General features: G+C 47.8%; 1 protein-coding gene across 4 annotated transcripts in view; it reads left to right on the forward strand.

Annotated features, from left to right (window-relative positions):
• The window catches only part of MGAT5 (alpha-1,6-mannosylglycoprotein 6-beta-N-acetylglucosaminyltransferase), a 345,401-nt gene that overhangs the window by 279,900 nt on the left and 43,647 nt on the right, over positions 1-21,854 (forward strand). For all 4 annotated transcript variants that reach the window (XM_059166698.1, XM_059166699.1, XM_059166700.1 and 1 more), the window contains one exon: positions 18,271-18,420. In XM_059166698.1, coding sequence (XP_059022681.1) covers positions 18,271-18,420 — 150 coding nt within the window. The remainder of the gene's footprint in view (positions 1-18,270; positions 18,421-21,854) is intronic.

A 21,854-nucleotide genomic window follows, 5' to 3' on the forward strand; every position in this document is an offset into this window, starting at 1 on the left:
AAGCTTTTCTCAGAATAAACTGTAGCGACTCTTCTTTAAATGGAAAACATACCCATTTATCACAGAAAACTTCTAGTATAATGAGCTGTGTGGAGCCATCACTGGCTTCTCCAGTTATCAACTCCAGCTCCTCTTGGCTCATCTGTATCCCCCACCCTCAGATGATTGGGAGGCAAATCTAGAACATCATTTCATCCCCCGGGGTTTCAGTGTGTACCTCGAAAACAGAAGGACTCTTTTTTTTTTTTTTTTTCAGCATAACAGTATTCATTGTTTTTTGCACCACACCCAGTGCTCCATGCAATCCATGCCCTCTCTGATACCCACCACCTGGTTCCCCCAACCCTCCCCCCCCCCCCCCCCGCCGCCGCTTCAAACCGCTCAGGTTGTTTTTCAGAGTCCATAGTGTCTCACAAAAGGGCTCTTAAAGAAATAGAACCAAAATACCATTATTACACCTAAAAATCATGACTAGGAAGGTCTTTTTCTTGGATGCACAGCCTGTGTTCAGATTTCAGAGATGGTCTCATGATTCCTTTTCATCATTTTCAGTCAGGATGCAGACAAGTGCCACATACTGTGGTTAGGTCTGCTCCTGAGCTCTCTTTTCATGGGAGTCTGTTTGTGGAAGAAACCTGTATATTTGGAGCGTTTCCCTCAGTCTGAATTTTACTCCTTGTGCACCCCTGGTGGGGTTTACTGTCCGTCTCTCCCCACTCTTTTTCTTTTTTTTTTTTTTAATTGGTAACTACGATATTACAGCTTGATCACATGGAGGTTTAATTTTTGTGCAAGGCAACTTCATAGGTGAGGCTGGCCCCTACCATCAGGAGACACAGAGTCTGTTTATCTTCCTTCCCTGATGTTCTCAGTCATCAGGGCCTCTGAGCCGACATCCATTAGTTCATTAGCGCTTGCAAATGGTGATCGTCTCATTACGTGTCTTTATGAACTCACTTAATTTAAATATATTTGATGTTTTTCAGTCTGCCAAAGTTATTCTTACTGATGTTTTATTGACTTTTAAATTTAGCCTATTTAAATTTCATAAATGCTAAGTTTGGGAACATCTGAAAAGTCACCTAAGGGAAGAGACCCCGCTAACATCTGCACCATGCTAACACCCTCTGCCTTTTCCAGAGTCGCTCCTTTTTTAAAGAAAGGTTTTCTCCCTTTAATTATTATTATTTTTTTTAAAGTAGAGTGAAAGCCTTGGCCTGTGTGCTACACCTCCATATGCTTTAGCAGCTGAACCCGGAGACCCACCAGCAAGATGGGTCCCCCCCCTGATTAATTTTTTCTCCTGCAGACCCCGAAGCCTGCAGTCACACACATATGGTATCTAATGGCTTGGTGGGTAACTGAGTTAATGGTGTATGAAGGTGACCTGAATAAATGTGAAATCTGAACTAACGTGGAATATGGCAAACTGCTCCTGTAATAAATTTGGAATGCTTGTGTTTTTGCCTAAGTGGGTGTTAGGGGACTGTTGGAGAGAAAATATGGAGGCCTGAGCTCAGAAATTCTGCCAAGGACACAGGAGACCAGATGCCTCCTCTTGAGAACCTTTATAATGAAGACATTCACTGTCCCCTTCCCACCTCCTGCTAGAATTTTAAAGAGAAGTGTCACTCCCTTTTTAGAATTACTCTTTCTCGCTGAGAACGGCTAGTGACCAAGACAGGGTGGGCCTTGGTGTGATTTCATCTGCTTTTCCCAGCCCTTCTAGGAAAAATAAATGCCAGCAGAATCTGACATGCTCTGTTCTGCTGCGGACAGGTGGATCTTTGCAAACTCCTGCAGAGGAGGGACTGCCACTTGGTCCTCTGTTTGGTTCCGATTATTAGAGCCATGTCAGTGCAAAAAAAAAAAAAAAAATTGAGTAGGAACTCCCAATCCGCAGATATTAATTTATTTAAAACCTGTGCAGTACCATAATAATGTTATATGCGTTAGAAAAACATTGAAAATCGTAAGCAAACATTTGCATTGTTTGTTTTCTTACATCACAGTGAACATTCCCGTGTACCCCACATCATTCAGTCCCGTTCATTCATTAGATGAGGGACTGTATGAGGTTCCAGGAAAACCCTGGTGCCCTAGGAACAAGAGACACCAAAAGCAAAATTCAGCTTCAGCTCATTTTTTATGATCAGAAGATACAGAAAGAAATTAATTATTTTCAACAGATCAGTTGCTGTTGTTTTCAGAAGGGGAATTTTGTTTTGAATCCTGGGGCAGGCCCACATGATCCTCTCAGAGGGAGGACTTCTCCAAGGAGCTCACTCTGACTCTGTTTCTACTAGGATCTGTATGGAGTGGTTCAGACTGCCACCAGGGACATATTTAAGTCCCAGGTTGTGTATTCTAGTCTCTGAGAATTAAGTCCTCCACCCCCAAAATCTTAAGACTGTGGTCACTGATTTTTGCTAAAAGCATCCCTGCAGAGTTCCTTTTAAATGTGGGCCCAGATGTGCACTGTGGGGAGCCATTTCTTACCACTGTCCCACCCCCACACAAGGTTAGTTTCACTGAGTAAACATCACTTCTTTGGTGTCATTCTGCCCCCTCTCAGACTGTTGCTGCTCCCTGTCTTGTTTCAGATGCTAGAGGTCTTTGCTCTTGGACTCCTGACTGTTTCATTTAGCAGATGTTTACTGAGCAGCTTCCAGACTAATGATGGGAGGTATAATGAACAGGTTCCCCCCAACGCCCGGGGGGTAGGGAGAGTGGCTTGGAATCAAGGAGAATGGGAAACACACCCAGCCCAGGCAGTGTTTAGCAGGGTGGGTGAGCCTACAGAGGAAGGGATTAGGGCTCCCTTGGCAGGGGGGGATGGGGGGCGGGGGGAAGGGCAGGTGGTGCTGTTAGAGATCGGTTTGAGGGATGTGTCAAAAAGAAGTACTGCTCTAAGTACCTCCAAAGGGACTAGGGACTGTGGGCGATGGCAATGGCAGGCGATACTTCTAAGCAGGACAGAGTCGCTTAAAGACTGGGCACAACAGTTAGTGGGCCGTGAACAAGGGATAGAGAAGAAGGGCTTGACTGTTAGGGAACACACGTTTAGAAGTCCTGAGAAGATCCTAACTACGGCATAGCCCCTTGTAGTCCCCATCATCTCCTGGGCTCTTTGTGGCCTCTCTAAAAGGGGGAGCAGTTATCACTTGAAGAATCTGGATGGAGGGGTGCTTGGATGGCTCAGTGGGTTAAGCCTCTGCCTTCAGCTCAGGTCACGATCTCAGGGTCCTGGGATCAAGCCCCACTTTGGGCTCCCAGCTCAGCAGGGAGCCTGCTTCTCCCTCTGACCCTCCCCCTACTTATGTATGCTCTCCCTCTCTCTCTCTGATAAATAAATAAAATCTTTAAAAAGAGAGAGAGAATCTAGGTGGGTAAAACCACTTGGCCAGGAGCACATAGAGTCCAGACTGATCCCCAGGTCTGACTTTAGCCCCTTTTCCTAGACCTCTGTAGGAAAAGTGACAGCGAACATTCGGGTGCGGGGCAGACCTTCAGAACTCAGGGCCTGAGAAATCCACCTGAGAAACTCCACAGCCTAAGTGGGTGGAGGACAGGTATTGATAGAGTGGGAGCAAATAGTGTGCGGAAAGTAGGAAAGGGGGTTTCCAAAATGCTAGTTGTTATGAGACCTCGGCTTTATTTCCCCACTATATTTTAGCTGTTTCTGTTTCAAGCCCCTGCTTCTAAATTAGATACTTTGGCTGCTTTTCCTTCTAAAAATATTTATTTGCAGCATTTTAGACTCAAATGTGTATGAATTAGGCCAATCAGTTTTATTTTGCTATCTTTATGTTTTAGAAAAGTCAGAAATGAAGAGATTTCAAGAGGCATGATTTATTTCAGGGAGAGGGAAGGGGAGGGTACTTTTCATGTCCCTCTTAAAAATCAGTCTTTAGGGCACCTGGGTGGCTCAGTGGGTTAAGTCTCTGCCTTCGGCTCAGGTCATGATCTCAGGGTCCTGGGATCGAGCCCCGCATCGGGCTCTCTGCTCAGCAGGGAGCGTGCTTCCCTCTCTCTCTCTCTCTCTCTCTCTCTCTTTGCCTGCCTCTCTGCCTACTTGTGATCTCTCTCTCTGTCAAATAAATAAATAAAATCTTTTTTAAAAAAATCAGTCTTTCACAGAAAGGCCAGTGGTTAGCTGTCCTTTGAAGGGAAGCTTCACCACACTGCCAAAATCAAAATCTCTATCTCTGTATTGTGGCTTCCTTAAAATGTGCAGGGAGATGATGCCTGGAATTCAGAACGGTGCTCTTAGTTTGAGTGGAGCAGAGGAAGGAAGGAGCCCAAGAGAGACTTGTGTTTTAAATGGCCTGGTTTATCACATGTCAGGTCCCAGCCTTTACAACAAAGATGTGTTGACACTTGCTATTCTGAGGAGAGAGATTATGCACATTATTGCAAAGTGACACATCCATCATGATGAAGTCATGGGTTTTAATGGGGATGGCACTGGGCTGAATGCCTTGGAGAGGAAATTTACCACGCACAGGCCTTAGCATTGGGCCTACCAGGGACAAGGAGCAGCAGAAGCAAGTGTGCCACTCATTCAGAGGTCGGGATTCCCTCAGTCAGGCCCAGTGTCGAGGACAGAGGACCCCTTGGGGGGTGAAGGGTCTGCCCTGTACCACATGGAAGTCCGTGCTCTGTCTCTGACAGGACAGGAGTGCTGGGTGGAGCTCTTTGGGAGGCACAGTGGGGTGTGGGGGTGTGATTGTGTGTATGTGTGTGTATCAGACAATGTGGGGGGAATTGTGACCCCTTCACATAACCATAAAAAAAAAAAAAACTCATTTGTTCCTGTGTGTGCTCTTCTGCAATAGTGGGGCAGGTGTGATACTCCCTTATTTTACAGATAAAAAAACCTGAAGCTCCCACAGGAAGTTAGTCACAGAGCTAGAATAAAACCCCAGATCGCTTCATTCTCAGCCCCACACTGCCTACTAAAATTGACACAAATGTGGGGGGCTGCCCAGAAGAAGCCACATTCCTTCAGGTGAATGTAAGGGTAGCGGGGGAGCTGGGGGCCTGGCCTGCCAGTAGAAAGGCTGTCACAGGCAGAGACCTGTTCACTCCTCTCCTCTTCTAAATAATGAAGCGGGACTGGTGACAGGTGACCCAACTCTGCAGTCCTTCCTGGGAGAAAGTGCTGACCCTAAATGCCTCCTGCTGGTAAGAGCCAAGCAGAAGGATCTCCAAACAGTCCTCAGTCTTTGTGAAGCAGTGCGGTTTACCCTGCACGAAACCATCCCAACAATGAGTGCTTCCTGGCACACGGAATTCTCTGTTGTTCGGAGATGTCCCCTGTTCTGCGCAGACGTTGCTAGTCAGGGCCTGGGACGGCACCAGAGGGCATATCTGTGACCTGTATGAATGTGTTTAGTTGTCCTGGTGTCCCCAAAGAGGTGCTTTCTTTTTGTAAATTCATTAGAGTTCCAAAGGGAAGAATATCTCCAAATACTACCATAGCATCAGGTAATTTTATTAATTCTCTTAGAGCAGATTAAGTACTAGATGAAACCTTCTCTGGTCCCAGGCTGTATATTGCTGTGTTTCTTCACAACATGGTATCCTTTCTGTACCTTTTTTTTTTTGGTAATTCAGAATCAAATTAATAGAGCCAGTACTCCCCTGCCTTACCCCACCCACCCCCAATGCACCTCTGCTTTTGCGGAATCCAGAGAGAAACACACATCTTCAGTTCAGAGTAAACTGCTGTCCTGTGTGTGGGGTTTGGCAAACTGAAGCTTTCCTTCTTTTTTTTTTTTTTTTTTTTTTTTTTAGATTTTTTATTTATTTATTGGACAGACAGAGATCACAAGTAGGCAGAGAGGCAGGCAGAGAGAGAGAGAAGCAGGTTCCCCGCTGCGCAGAGAGCCCGATACGGGACTCGATCCCACAACCCCGGGATCATGACCTGAGCCGAAGGCAGAGGCTTTAACCCACTGAGCCGCCCAGGCGCCCCTCAAGCTTTCCTTCTTATTTGGAACTGGGAGAAGCTAACAGGGGGGTGAGGCCTGGGGGACAGCCTTTCTCTAGAATGTAAGCGAAAGGTGTGCCTGTCCTGTGGAAGGCTCAGTATCCATTTTCTCTTCCTGGTTGCTCCCCACCCCAAAACATGGCCGTCTCTAATTACCTCACTTCTTAGACCTCAATATGAGTTACTCCGTGGGAAATGTGCCCCTTTGGGGCTGCCAACTGTCATTTTAGAGGTAGGTGTTTTGTTTTTTGGTTTTTGGTTTTTTTTCTGTTTGTGAGGTAATTACTTGTGGAAAAGTTAGAGATTGCAGGAAAGCCATTACTTTTCATCCCAGCTTGCAGCGCTAACCAGGTTGGGTATGTGTAATGCCTGTCACTTTGTGTGTTCTTATTTGTGTATCTTGCTTCACATGAAAGAAACAGTTTGAAATTAATAAAAAGCAATCCTCGATAAGCTGTAAGTAAAGGTAGGTGGGTGAATATGGCTACAGTGCCCATTACCAAGAACCTGGGACACGTTGGTTTGGATGGAGTCCATGACAGACGTACGGACGCTAACACATGAAAACAGAAAATGTGATGTGGCACATTACTGAAAGAGACCAAAAGAGATTTTTTTTTCCCTATTTATAAAAGAATACTTAATGTAATTAAAAAGGATTAATCTCTTGTTTTCACATGGTCATCTTTTTTCATCCTTTACTGTCATATACAAAGCTCAGAAAGGAAGATGTCCTCTGTTCACTTTTCCAGTTGTTATTCACTTCTTTTCATAATTACTCCCGAAAATAATCTTGGCCGTAAAGGCAGGGGTGTTAACAAATGATCGCCTTTGGGTGTCAGAAGTTCTGGGTACTCCCTGTGTTTTCACCTGGTGGCCAGCCTCGGTCTGATTCTTTAGGGAAGTCAGGTGGAGAGTGACTTGTTCCAGAGTTGGAATACTGTGCCCCCCAACCCACCCGGGATCCTTGGCTCTCTGCAGCAGAAGGCAGTTTTCTAATGAGCTTAACAGTGAGAACTCCCAGAGATGGGTGAGCTGTGAGGAGAGGGGACCTGGGAGACCATTAGCAGTGCACATACCTCATCTCCTTTACAGATTACTGGCTCTATAACCCCTGGGAAAGCAGGGGGGAAGGTACTTTAAGTCGTAAATTTATTATTTTTTAAAAGATTTTATTTATTCATTTGAGATAAATACAGAGAGAAAGTGAGCATGAGAAAGGAAGCAGAGGAAGAGGAAGAAGCAGGCTCCCCGCTGAGCAGGGAGCCCCATGTGGGGCTAGATCCCAGGACCCTGAGATTGTGACCTGAGCTGAAGGCAGACGCTTAAACATCAGAGCCACGCAGGTGCCCCTAAAGTGATGTCAGTCATGGACTTTAGGGCTCAAAGGACCTTCCAATCTACAAGCCTCTCATGTTACATCTGAGGAAGTCAAAGTTGCAAAAGATAAAGCAGGTTGTCCAGACTGATCTAGGTGGTTCTAGGTAGCCTAAAGCTTACCCCAGTCTCCTGCCTCCCACACATTTCACTCTGATAGCCTTGCACATGCTTACCCACGAACAAGACTTTCTTCAGAAAGTGTGAGACGTTCCGCGGGGAGAAAGTCATTCCAGGTCAGACCCAGGGAGTGAACTTCATGCACGGTGTTGGCTGAGGAGTGTGAAGTCTGACAGCTGCCACAGGGCGAAAGTGTGGTTTATGAGGAAGCTTTCCATCCCCGGACTTCGGCAAAGTGAGACAACATTAAGTGAGAGCGGTTTACCACCTTTTCCCTTTGAGTCTGTGACCCATCCACCCACCTCTTCCATCACGCTGCACTTTTACTGCTCAGAAGCATCTCGGTCCTGCTAACTGACAGAGGGACTGACCTGAGTGCCCTGGCCATGATCTTGCCACCAGTGGTGGCCCTTCCTCTTCTCTTAGTGAAAGGAGGCTCTCCACCACACACTTCTTTGAAGCCTTAGGTTCCAGACGAAAGTCAGCTACACCAAATTCAGACCTCTGTTACTTGCATACCCCACCTGGGCTATTAATTGCTTGGTATTTTTAATGAGTTCATTTTAAGAATAATTATTTTAGCTTTATCGTAAGTGATGAATGAGCATGAAATCCCATGGGTGTGATAGTTTTTCTAAGCCGTATGTAAATACACTCACAACTATTAAAGTATTAAAAGTATTAAAAGTAAAAAACTTTTACCCATGCTCCACCTTGTATATGTAAACATTACATTGAAAGAGGGAGCTTCTATTGAATTCAGGCAAGGAACGACTTTTTTCTCCCTTGAACTGTACAGTTAGTCTTTTCTGCCCCTTGGATATAATTTTGGGCAAGTCCTACAAAACTTGGAAATTAAAAAAAAAATTAAAAAAAAAACAAACTATTGTTACTTTCAGTTCCAGGAATAGCCCAAGTGCAGTAATTAAAATACCCATTCTAGTTTAATAGTGGAAACTGAACATCATCTCAAGTTAAGCTCCTTTCCTTCCTCTTCTAAGTGCTGTTTTGACTGAGAAGCCTGAAATGAAGGTGTGGCTCCCTCTCAGGGCTGGTTTCCAGCATCCCACTCTCCCTGTGGCCCCTTGGACAGAGCCCTTCCCCGAAGCATCCAGTGGGGCACCTTTCTGTGTGGTCCACACCTGCACCAAGGGAAACAGTCACCTGTTATTTTAAGAAACCCTGGGAGCTCTGGCCCATTCCCAATGTCTCCTTCAAGGCATCCTCCCAGTCCCAGAGGCTCTGACCAGGAGGCATTTTAAAGCTTGGGTCTGGTGCTAATCTGTGTGCCCCAGGAGTTCTGGGGATGCATGCGAAGCTCTCCCAGTGGTCCTCCAGAGCCTTGCTCACCTGGTTAAGTAGAGGAGGGAAACGGGCCAGCAGCTCCCCAGGGATGACCTCCCTCCTCCTCTCTCAGGGTTGTGGGGATGTGGGCTGGCTGCTCACTTTGAGTTACTTGGTACCTGTTGCTTTGTGGCTGGCCTTTGGGGCCTCAGTTTAATTGGCAGGAGAAGCCCCATGTTCGCACCTGTTACACTGCCCACTGGTGTGAATGTGATTCCAGATCCTTCCCTGGAGACACAGAGGACAGTGTCTCTGTCCTTTTCCTCTGACTTCAGACCGCATCCGATTGTTGGGTGCTGGCGTAAGCCCCTCCAGATCCCGTGTCCTCCACTCTGTCAGGAGTGGATGGGGCTCACAGGTCACCTCCACTCAGTCCATATATCAGTGACCCCATGCAGGCTCTCTAAAAACTGCAACCTCAGTTTTGCCAAGGCAGCTTCTTATTTTTCTTTTCCTTCCGTTGTGACACCTGGTGGGGGTGGCAGGGGCCTGTTTTCCACCTGTCGGCCTGTTTTCTGAGCATAGGAGCGTAGCTGGTGGGCTTTGGCCTCCACTCCTGGAAGTGGAGGAAACACAGTAAGGGGCACTGTGATCCCTAAGTGACCACATTTGCGCTGAAGGGAGAGGGGACCCTGAGAGAAGCCAGCTTTACAATTTGGAGACCTGCCCTTCTCAAAGCAGAAAGGGGAGTGCATTGTTTCCACAAACTGGCTGGTGGATCCCCAGGGTCCTTTGAGAGACATTTGTTAAATTACAGAAGGCTCCTGCTAAGGCAGAGAAATCCCTGAAACCTGAAAGTGCTGGGAAAATGGGGAAGCATGCTAGCTAACCAACTAAGGTTTGGACCGGAAGATCAGGGAGTGGGGTGGGCTTGGGTTCAAGTTGGGCAGCAAGAGGAAGACTCTAGCCATCTTGAAACTCCTTTCAAGCTTGTCCCATTTTATGGTCTGGCGGGGATGGGGGGGCAGTGTGAGCGCCATTTATTTTTAAATAAGGGTATATACTTATTTAAGTAGCTTTTATGTACATTTTATTCCCAGTTCAAGCTCAGCACACATAGAAGGTGTCTGATATAATTGGGAAGTGATATTATCCAGTATTTATAGAACCACCAGCAGTAACAGGGCTGCTTGCTATTTCCACATTAGCCATCAAGCCTCAAAAATCTTCTGAATTTCTTCTGTGAAAATCTTAGAAATTTCAGCCACCTAACTGGACAGTAGAAAATACGTCAAGTACTGGTGAATATTCTGCCCTTTCACTCATTCCACATCCATTCTTTTTGCCCTCTGCCCAAAACTCAGCAGTCGGTAGGTTCTAGAACCACTCGTATCATACTTAAGTGTGGCTAGAAGAGTTGTAATTTATACCAGCTAAGGTTTAATCAAGAATAAGTGTGAAGCCTGGGACAGCAAAAGGGAACAGATTCCCTTTTGTTGGCCATGGGTGCATAGTGGGGCCACAGACCAGGCTGGAGACAAGAGCACAAGGTTCCCCTTCTTATTCCCACTGTAATTACTGAACATCCCCCTTTCTCCTTGAAAGGTCGGGATTTAGGGAGGAAGGGTCAGGGTGCAGGCTTGGAGAATCTTAACTTCACAGAGTCTTCCAGAGCCCTAGGAGGCCTGGGTGAGACACAGTAAGGACCCTGACCCACACACACACCCCAACACACACCTTAACCTTGGGTGGTTACTAGCAGTAAATGAGCCAGGGACCTTAAGGTCTAATTATTCTGTAATGTAAATTCTTTCTGCTTCACTGCTGAAATTCAGATATTTGCATTTTAGAACTTCTAATCTTGGAATAAAAGAATTTTTCATCCTGGTTGAATTTTAGACTTCAGGAACAGACTGATGAGGTAGGGTTTTGCTGGGGCGGGGGGGGGGGGGTATTGTTCTTGGTGTTTTTGTTTGTTTTTTTCCCTCAAATGTCTCCCTCCCTCCTGTCCTTCTACTTCACCACTCCTGAGAGACCTAGGTTATAAGGAAGATACTCAACTATGAAATCCATCTTGTAAGGTCTGCAACTCTCGTTTTTATTTTCATTAAAATACACCCTGAGGTGAAGTCACGGACTTCAAGCTCATGTGCTGGGAGAAGGTTTTGTGGAGGAAGGACCTGGCTCCTGAGGCAGGGTGGGAAGATGGGCAGCATTGGGTAGGGAGTCGCGTGTGAGGGAGCCTGAGATCTGTCTCCTCCGTGAGCGCCTTAGTGTGCTGTGCTTCCTGCTCCCTGTTTGGGCTCACCCAGCCCGTTTCCTGAGCTCTTCCCCAGGCCCAGAGCCTCCGGGGTCCTGCCCTGCAGCGGTCCCCCGCCCCGCAGGGTGGGCAGGCAAGGACAGTGCAGCCCAGAGAGGCCAAACAGGAAGTTCAGAGATAAACTGAGGTGTATTAAAAAGCTTAAGAATTTATTCGAACAAAATCAGTTGGAAGGAGGCAGCACGCCAAGCCGGAAGGAGAAGCACTCCCCTGACGGGGTGGATGGGGCGCCAAGGCTCTCCGAGGAGGTATGGAGGCGAAGAAGGGAAGTGAATGCACTGGCCTCGGCGTACTGCCCCGTGGGCTGTTTGTGACTGGTTGTCTCTCCAGCATTTAGATTTCATAACCTCAAGAGGCCGGCCGGCTTGGCTCTGTGTAGGCCGTGCTGGCATTAGAGCTCCCTCCCTCCAGTGGCCTCCTTGTGTGATTAATTTGGTAATACTGAGGGAACCGAGGACGTGGCCGCTCACCTCACCTGGGGTGGGCCCAAGGATTGCCAGCTTGCAGGGAATGAAGGGGGAGGAGCCCAGGAGAGGAGTGGAGGGCATTTGGGCCAAGGCAGAGTGGGGGAAACGTAGGTTAGGCCTGACACAAAGGAGGAGTGGGGATGTAAAGCCCGCTTTGGGAAGGGCCTTGTGGGCATCCCTAGCAAGGTCGTCTCTCACGGCCATGAGGAGCCTTTGAAGACTTTATACAGGGGAGCAAAACCTTCAGTTCAGTTCTGGAAACCAGCCCTGAGAATGGTGGATTGAAGGAGGTGAGGGCCTCAGCCCAGGGCCTATAGAAAGCAAGGCCCGAAGCAGATTTGAGTATCGCTGGTTATTGGGAAAGTTGCTGCAAGCCCAGGGCCATAAGGGTGCAGGAAGAAGGAAGTGAGGCAGGAGAAGGACCAGGTGAGATGACCTCCAGCTGACCATGCAGGCTCCTCCTCCACCAGGAGCCACACACACACCGCACCTTGGTCTTCCTAGAAGGTTTGCCAGGAGGAACTGGGCTTTGGTGGGGTCTGCAGGACAGAGAAAGAGGGCAGTTCTGTCTGCCCTGCCCCCTTCTGTGACCTGCTTCTTGTGAGCCCTGGTCCAGCTCTCTCTGCATCTGGGATGCTCTTCAGGGTTGTGAGCCCCTGCTGCCCCCCACCTCCCGGTCAGACAGTGCTGGGCAGCCTGGGTGCTGAGAGCACGGACCAGGTGGGGAGCGGAGTCTGAGAAGTTTCGGGAGCTTGTGTCACCGTTCAGATGACGAATCAGCTCAGAGACTCTCAGCAGTTCACACGGGTGGATGCAGTGCATGGAGGAGGCAGGCGTAGAGAAAGATTCACAAGATCTCAGTTCAGCTGAATGGACCAGTCCAACCCCGAACTCTCCAGGAGTTATGTCACAGCAGAAGTTAGTGAAGCATTTCCGGTATGGTTTGAGGGAAGGCATCCTCTATGGACTTTCTTCTTAAAGTGTATGATTCATCACCGTGTATTCATAAAACTGTGGAGTAAACCAGTTTCTGTAATTGTAGGGGAGGGAGTGGAGGCTACTACATTAAAAAATATTAAGAATCTTTGATGGTCGTGATGCCCAGGATCCTGGGCAGCTCATTCAGTTAAGCATCTGCCTTCGACTCAGGTCACGATCCCGGGGTCCTAGGATCCAATCCCATGTTGGGCTCCCTGCTCGGTAGAGAGCCTGCTGCTTCCTCTTCTTCTGCCCCCTACTCATACTCGCTCTCTCTCTCTAGTGCTCTCTCTGTCTCAAATAAATGAATAAAATCTTTAAAAAAAAATCCTTGATGGTCAAAATAAAAATCTGGTCACAGTGTACTTGTCTGGACGTTCTTCCTGCTGAAATGGAAAGAACCCAGCTTTCCTAGCTCCAGCCACAGCAGGGGACTGCCTGACTCGGGGTACCTGGGGAGGGCCGAGGAGCCACTTGAGACATAACTGGAACCGTGGTTCGAAACCCTGCCGGAACATGCACTGTCTTGCCTTTGGCCTTGTCCAAGCAAGGACTTCATTTTTCTCTGCCTGGAGCTTGACCTCCATGTGATGGGACCCATGCTGGATGGCTCAGTGTGACTTTGAACTCTGGGGAGGGATTGGCTCTCCCACACCCATCAGCTCTTCCTAGGAAGGATGCCCACGGGCTCAGCACTGATTAGGTGCTTTCCCTGGACCAACAGACTCTGGGCAGAGCTGTGGAGTTCTTTCTTTTAAACAATGACAGATGACAAGGCACCTACAAAGAGAGTGGAGTCCGGGAGAAAGGATGTACGTGTCTGCAGCGGGGAGCAGGGATATTGCTGACAAGAAGAGTGTGTAATACCCAGTGCAACCAATAGTTCACGATGCTGACATTGGCCAAAGAACATTCCTCTCCCCCTAATTCACCAGCTGGGAAAGGAAAGGGCTTGTGGTTCTCTGTTTGTGCTTTCTGCCTCTCCCCCTGCTGTAGAATCGTGCTAGTATTGCTTTAGATTGAACTGTTTTCCTAAAGCTCTGTCTTCGAGCTCTGAATAGCTTATGACCAGTTCTGAAAATGCACCTGCCTCCAGCTACAATCGCAAGCATCCACGGACCTGGGAAAAACACTCCTCCTTTGCTCCAGGATGTTCTCTCCTTTGCTTTTGCATCTCCCCTCCCCGCCACCTCCAAATGAGTTTAGGTAGATTTGAATTTTAATCAGTTTGCTTGGTTGTTTTTAAGGGGAACTGAAATTGAAGTATAGGCTGTTGACGTGTCCTGGGGCTCCCCAGTTGCTCAGCTGAGACTGGAGGCAGTTGTCTCAGCCCCCAGAAAGGGGCGGTGGCCACCTGCCTGGGGTTGACAGTCAGTGCAAGACGCTTCTGACTGCATCTCATTAGCTTGTAGGTGATAGGGTTTGGGGAGTGGGTAAAGTGCTTTGACCTTGGTCTCTTAGGTCGGAGAGGGAAAGCTTTCTAGGGAGTGATCTGAATCCAGTTCTTGGATCACCAAGATCCAGGACACTCAGTTCATGGTAAGACCTTCACCCTGGGCCCAAATATCTAACATAAAGGAAGGGAGGGAGATGCTGGAAAATGTCCTCGTCCCTGTACATCTCCCTCCCCACTTTGGTCCTACCCAAGGGTTGGGAAAGGAAAGGCAGGGCCGCACTTGCTTTAAGAAACTTCAGCACCCTATTTCTTAAACCCAAAGGTAGCCACGTACTTCAAAGAGAGGAGGGATTCCCTTGAGCCTCTCTTCATGGTGGGACCTGAGCCTTCCAGTGAGGTGCCAATGGTGCCAGCTTTGAAGTCCTACAATGTGGCTTCTCTTCATTCTTGATTACATGCATTTTAAACTTTTCTTTTTAATTAATATATCAAATACCCATCATCCAAATATGTAGATGTTACCATTTTGCTATTTTTAACAGGGAAATTATATATTACAAATACCATTAAAACCATTAAAGCACCTCCCCAAGTCCTCCCTGCCACCTCAGTAATCTATACCCGGAAGGTGGAGTCTGTCATCCCTGTGCATATTTTTGTACTTAACCACAAATGTCCATATAAAAAAAAAAAAAAAATTTGTCCCTATACATAGTATTGCTTTGCACAGTTCAAAAGTGATGTTGAGCCCTACAGATTGTTCTGTGGTCAGTCCCAAAGCTGCTGCTCACTTGCTGAAATCTTGGACAAGGTGCATCACCTTTTTGAGCCCCAGGGAGATGTGTTAAGATGCCGGTTGTACTAATCCCGGCACCATCAGAGTGGGTGGGGATCGAGGCCTATTTGGTACTATGGAGGCAGAATTAGTAGGGCTTTGTGTCCACCTTGATGGGGGAATGAAAAGGGTGATTCTAGTGCAGGAACCTAGTAAATCTGGTGCAGATTAATGCCAGTCACTGAGATGAGGAGCACACAAGATGATGCTAGTCTGGGAATGTAAGGTGATGGATCCCCTTTTTAACCTGTTGAGTTGGAAGTGCCTGCAGCCCAGCAAGGTAGACAGGTTCAGGAGGCAGTTGGACATGTGCACTTGAAAATCGGGCAGTGGTAGTAAGGTAGAGTTGGCACTTTGGATTCCCAGCGCATCCAGTGAGCGTTACCTTCAGGCAGGGAGACAGCTCAGTGTGGGGGACTCCAGTGCCCCTTGCCCTGGGATCTGTGACGTGAGTCACCGTTACCAGATCTCTGCTGCACTCGGCACAGGTGGCAACAAGAAGCCTGGGCTAAATCACCCAGTTGTCAGGTCCGCTTCAAAGGTTAGAGTTACACTGGAAACATTTGTTTTCCTCTGTTAACCTGTTTGATTTTCTTGTTCCTGAAATTACATAAATTCTCTCTGAAGGTAATTTCTCCTTTCAGACTTTATGTTAATAAATGCACAGACTTTGGGATGCCTGGGTGGCTCAGTTGGTTAAGCAGCTGCCTTCGGCTCAGGTCATGATCCCAGCGTCCTGGGATCGAGTCCCACATCAGGCTCCTTGCTCGGCGGGGAGCCTGCTTCTCCCTCTGCCTCTGCCTTCCATTCTGTCTGCCTGTGCTCGCTCTCTCCCCCTCTCTCTCTGATAAATAAATAAAATCTTTAAAAAAAAAAAATAAAAATAAATGCACAGACTTTATTATTAGCCCCTGCGTATGCTGCTTTTTATTTGCCTGAGACTGCCCCCACTTGCTGTGTTTCAAGGAGCCCCCACATTTCCTGGAGTTGTTGGCAATACCTGTGTTGTATCCTGTATATTGTTCACTCCCCAGGCACTGGGTCTGGGAATCCTAATCTTAGGTCTGTCTGAGGTGAGTATCCTCCAGGACAGGAACCAAGTGGGCCATTCACTGTTCTTTGTCCCTCACTGCAGAACCAATTCAGGGTCCTTTGGTCCATCTTCACTAGTTAGCAGCTGGCTTTTCATAGGGAAGTGTCTCTTTTTGCTTTCAGGAGAGATGCCTGCCTGGTCCCTGATCAAAGCCCAACTAGACATCCTGACAAGTCTCCTTTTGGATGATAGGATTGCTCAAGAGAAAGTATGGAATGGGATGGGGGAAAGTTTGGGCAACTGCCTTTATTATAGTTGGAAGGATCCAGGAAGATTTGGGAAATTGAGGATAGGGAACAGCTATGGATGGAGTGGGACCCAGAAGCAGCTCGAGAACCAGGTTTTCTCTCCTCCAGGACTCTGCTTCTTTCCTCACTGGCTTCCACCACCCTCTTTCCTCCTTCTTTTCTCTCTCACATGCCCTGTCTCTCTGTCACTTGGTCTCAGTCACTTGGTCTCAGTCCCTCTGATTACCAACTGTCTGTCTCAGTCTTCCCCTTTCCTCTTTCAACTCTCACCTGGCTCTGTTTTCATCTCCACCCCTCAGAACTGGCAGCTGCCTTCCTCAGAACTTATATCTGGCTCATAATCGCCCAGACTCCAACACCAAGTGACCTTTCCGCTCTATAGCCCACGGCCATCTGGCAGGAGTCTCTCTGAGTACCGGCTTCTGAGCTCCTGACAGAGGGTCTGATGGGTTCAGCTCACCCTCTGCAGCCTGGCCACCCTGTCCCAGGCTCCTGGCCAGCCTAGAGGTGGGTTCCCCTCAGGTCAGACACAGCCTGGGCTGGTCAGCAGTGGCAGGGGGCCAGGGTTACAGAATCTCCTTCCTCCCCACCAGGGGCTGAGGGCAGGGTTGGAGTCCCCAAAAAGGGTATTTGTGGGGACAGGAGTTAACCAGGTCCATGCAGCACAAGACCCATATCCGAGAACCCCTCAAATTAATGTATATCAAGGAAATGATACTGAATCTGACTAACGCTGTGAATGGGAAGTCGGGGTTTAGAAACTGTTTTCTAGTCACCTCTGCATTAATTCAAGGGTATACATCTCTGAGTGATGAATTTAGCATCTTCGAGCCACACCAAACATGGCATGAAATTAAACTTTCAGGCCAAGTGTTCATTTCATGCATACATTAGAGTGCAGGCGTGGATGTGGCTGCTTCTGAACAAAATCATCTTAGTGCATAGGATGGAGAACTGGAACGAGGCTGTTTCTCCAGACACGAAGACTTTTGATACGTGATTTGAAACATGCATCCCACAACATGGAGAGCCCGCTGTAATATTCTCCACCAGGGCCGTTCATGGCAGAGGGCATGTCCTGAGTCCGGCTCAGAACACTGTGAGGAGGCTGGGACCCGCTGCCACCCTCCCCCCCCACCCCTTCCCTGAGCTCCATGGCTGCTGGTGCCACACCCCTGCATCCCCTGTGGTCTTTACTCATAGAATTGGCTACTAATACATTTTCCTAGAGTGTGTGAAAACGGGCTTAGAATGAGAAAAAAAACTTGTCCCATTTTTATACAACTGGAAAACATTACAGAACTTGAATCTTTCAAGCTTCAAAAAGAAAAAAAAGAAAGAAAAGAAAAAGCAACCTCCAAAACCCAGCTTGTGCTACTTAGTCACACAGAAACGTGAAGAGGAAGGGAAAGTGAGTCGCTTCCGCTTCACAGGTGGTTTTGATTTAGGAAATGTGCCTTGAAATTAAGTACAGAAAAGGGATTTTGTTTTGCTTCTAATAAAAATAAAACTACTTTTGAATGGTTCAGGGTTCATCAAGGTATACGTTTAATCTTTTTCCCATTGTTGTCTACCTGGCTATGCTCATTATCTCGCCAGCTGCCAAGTCAATCAGCGTACATTGTGGGAAACGCTAGTCTCCCCTCATCCCAAGTAGGTGGGATCCGGTTCTGACAACATGCGTTAATCATCACTAGAAATACTGGCAAGAGCCGGGGATGTTTGCGTTCCTCGGGGACAGCTTAGCTTCTCCAGATAAATATTCTAGTCCAACTGACGGCCTTCTCTGGGTTTTCCTTTCCCAAACTTCCTCCCCCATAAGGCAGAGGAGCCAAATGCAAAGTATTGGGTCCCTGGTAATTTACAAAGTGAGGATAATACTTTAAAACAATTGGCCTTGAGCTATCATTGGTATTCAGTGATATATTGCTACATAAAAGTTCCTTCCTGCAGAATTGTACAGCAGCGGGATGACTGTGTTTGCCCTCCAAATCCAGTCAGATTACTTTTGAAAGAATTATTACGGGTTGGACTGCCACATTCCTGCAATCTCTATATTAAGAACTCTGTCTCTGTGGCCTCCAGCTATGAGGCAGGTTGTTACAAGAATGAAAAGGGGAAAAAAAAAAATGCCTTTCCTTTGTGTCCCCTCTTTAGAATAAGAAAATCTATCTGGACATTATTCACACCTACATGGAAGTGCACGCGACTGTGTACGGCTCCAGCACAAAGAATATTCCCAGTTACGTGAAAAACCATGGTATCCTCAGTGGACGAGACCTGCAATTTCTGCTCCGAGAAACCAAGGTAGGTTTTCAGGGATTGTGTAAGAACCCGTCACTGATGTTGTTTACAGTTTGTTTCCATTGGTGTTACAAATGGGATAAGAATCTCTCATGTTGTCTTTTCAATGCTATAGAAGCTCGTTAGGTCATTTCCAGGCAGTGGCTTTCTAGATCAGCCGTGGTTGTAAAATTAATTGTGGAAGGACGTTGCCACGGTTTACAACTTACTTACCAAGGACCCACGCTGTGTCAAGCAAGGCTCTGGGGATCCAGTGGCAAGCAGAAAATGTAAGGCCCTGTCTCAAAGGTCAGACCTCATGATCAAGCAGCGACTTTCATATAAGCTTGCCTGGGGTGCTTGGCTCCCCTACCTCCCCAGTAGCTCTATTCAAGGAATTGGCCCCAAACTGGCTTTTCCTCACACCTCCTCATTCAGAAAGTTCATAGTGAACACTGAAGAAGTTCAGACAAGGGGAGGGTCTCTTTGGGCTTAAGGTGCAGGGAAGGCACCGTGAAAGATTTGGAGGTAGACAGTGGGCAGGGCATGCCTGGCGTCAGGAGAGATGAGGGAGGGTCACGTGGTGCAGGCAGAGCAGACACATTCAGTAGGGAGCCACAAACCCCCCAGCTGCTCTGTTGCTGGGAAAGAGTGGGAGGAAACTTCTGGTAAGGGGCTGAAGGGGCTGATTGTCACAGACGTAGACACACTGCAGACCCCATGGGGTAGCTAACTGGGGGAACCACTGATGGAGAACTGTTTGAGTCACGTGATGACTGCATTGTCTTGACCCAGTGCCTGCAAAAGTACCAAATGATGTTAGGGGACTTGCAAACAGACTTTGAGTTTGGCTTTGAAGAGCCAGACGTGGTGCAAGGGATATTAGAGTGAAGAAAGCAAGTGTGATCCCTTCCTTAAGTTAGGGACAGGGCAGCTTGTTGTTGACAGTGACTATCTCAGTTCTGGGCCCTGCTTGGTGGGGTTTTTCCATGGAAGGTCGGGGGAAGGCCGAGTTGGGGAGAAGCTCTGTGGCTTATGAGAGATTTCTCATTATTGTGTGACACTGGGATTTGGGAAAGTGTATTCACACCTGCTGCCCTGACTGATTCTCACAAGAGCCCAGAGAGGTGGGTGGGGAAGGTGCTATTGTTGTTAAGGTCATGGTCACCAGGAGAAAGTAGACTAGAGTGTTCGGCTGGCCCACAGTCACTCACTTTGCCTGGGAGGCAACCCTAACTCATGATTGACTGATTGATCTTACTTTTTGCAAATTAAAGCTCTTCTGGGCCCTTAAAGGCAATATCCTCATGAATAAACACCCAGACTGGAGAATGCTTAGTGGACACTCACCAGCCAACAGAATATGTACCTCCTTTCTGCCTCAGTTTCTCCATGTGTGATTGCATTTGATCATTTCTCCCTCCAGGTCATTTGGTGATGCCATGAATAAAATAGTCGGGTAAATTATTTATCTCCTTAGCTAAAGATCTGGTTTGTGGTACTTAAGATCTCTTTTCCTTTGCAAGGTCATCTCTAATCCAATGACTGTTCACAGCAACCCAGAAGGGAAGTGTGCTCCCCAGTTTGTACTCTTGGCTTCCCATTCTTTTTCTGTCTCAGGATGACATTTTAGAATCGCTAGAATGTCCGGGCCCTTTAGTGGCAGTGCTATTTTTTGCCATTTGCCTCATTTTACTTTTCCCCACATCAGATGGTGGGAAAAGCTCGAGCTCCTTTAAAATTACATTTGGCAGCGCTGGTTTTCAACAGCGTGTCATTACTGTCTCGCGCAGTCCTATTAACCCAGCCTCGGAAATTTTAAAAGAACCCTTACTTCCCCTACCATCCACTTACCCTGTCAGAGGGCAGGAAATAGGCCGAAGCTGAGGCCCCTCCTGTCCCAGGGAGGGAAAGAGAAGAGACCCGTGATGTCCAAGCTGCCTGACAGCTGGGGACAGCGGCCTGCATTTTGAGTGTGAGGGGCATGTATTTATCCTTGAGAAACTGGTGCCCTCACAGGCTATCACTGAACCCATTTCGTATTGCCTCTTCATCTGCCTGGAATGTATTAAAGCACTCCGAGTGGAATTATGGCTAAAATAGTCGGCAAATACGATGAAAATGAGGCCATGTATTGCAGAATCTCCCCTCATACCTAGAACACAGCAGCAGGCGCTCAAATGAATAGAGCTTGGGCTTTGAAATAATGACACTGAAGACCAGTCAGGCTTTGCGTTTATAACCCTTTCTGCCTCTGACTCCTTCCTCTGCGTCTTGGAGCAATTTAAAAGCGATTTATTCCAATCCACGTTGAAAGTGGAGAACTGGAGATACAGGGAAGCAGACGTCGGTAGAATGAATGGGATCGGCACAGCCAGACTCACCGGGGAGGGAAGCGAGTCTGGTGCTCCTTCAGGTTCGGAGACAGGTGGAACTGATTGATGCGCGATCAGCTCCTCACTCATTAGTTTTCTTTACGAGCCGTCTTGGAAGCCCTGCACCCAGGCCCAGGAAACCCCGTGCTCGGCAGCATTTCGCCCCGGCGTGCTGTAAGGGCCCACGTGTCGTTAGCTGACCAGCCGCAGGGAGCCTCCGAAGATGGAGGAATTCAGCGTGACCCTAAAATTGGGGCTAAAAAAGCCAGGAAGTTGTTGAATCTGAAAGACTCTTCTAATAAGCATATACATTTGTATGAATTAATTATTTATCAGAGGACCACGGACAAGGCTCTCAGTCTAACCGACTCCAGGAGTACAGTTGAAGCCTGCACTGGGTGGCCTGTTTTTATTTGGAAGTTAAGTCCTCCTCTCTTTTAATGTCTTTTCTTTCTTCTCCTTCCTGATTTTAACCTCTTCCTGCCCAGCTCCCCACCCCCCACGGCCCTGCCGGTCTTAACACAGGAAGCTCCTTATAGAAGGGGCATTCCCATCTACACTAGATAGGACGAGCGTTCGGGGTGAGGCAGAACGGGTCCCTCCCTTTCTACGGTAAAAGTTGAGAGCAAGTTTTGGCTGCGAGAAACAAGCGGGGAAAGCTGCTGCTGTTCGTGCTGTTGCTGTACCTTTCGCTGCCCCAGCCTCGGACCTATCACCCTCCAGCACTCTGGGGGCGCTGGCGGGGGGTCATGACAGCTCTGCTGCCCTACCATGGCAGCTCATCAGCTCAGCGGTGGGACTCACCTGGCAGCCTGGGCAGGGTTGGATATACAGTATAGATTGTCCCTGTTCCATCCAACCCCATGTCTGACTCCCCATCAACTATCACTTTTCCCATGAGCTTGGATGCAGATGAGCAATCTTTCAAAAATCTATGGCTTGAGGTGGCCACCGGCCATGGAACCAGACTCATGCAGCTCCATGATGGGAGAGAGGCTTTGCCTATTCTGTTTACAGGTACATTTTCAATGCCTAGAACAGTGCCTGGCTTGTAGAAGGCCTTCAGATAATTATGTAAAGAAT

This window comes from Mustela lutreola, chromosome 3 (genome assembly GCF_030435805.1).
Source record: "Mustela lutreola isolate mMusLut2 chromosome 3, mMusLut2.pri, whole genome shotgun sequence".
Lineage (NCBI taxonomy): Eukaryota > Metazoa > Chordata > Mammalia > Carnivora > Mustelidae > Mustela > Mustela lutreola.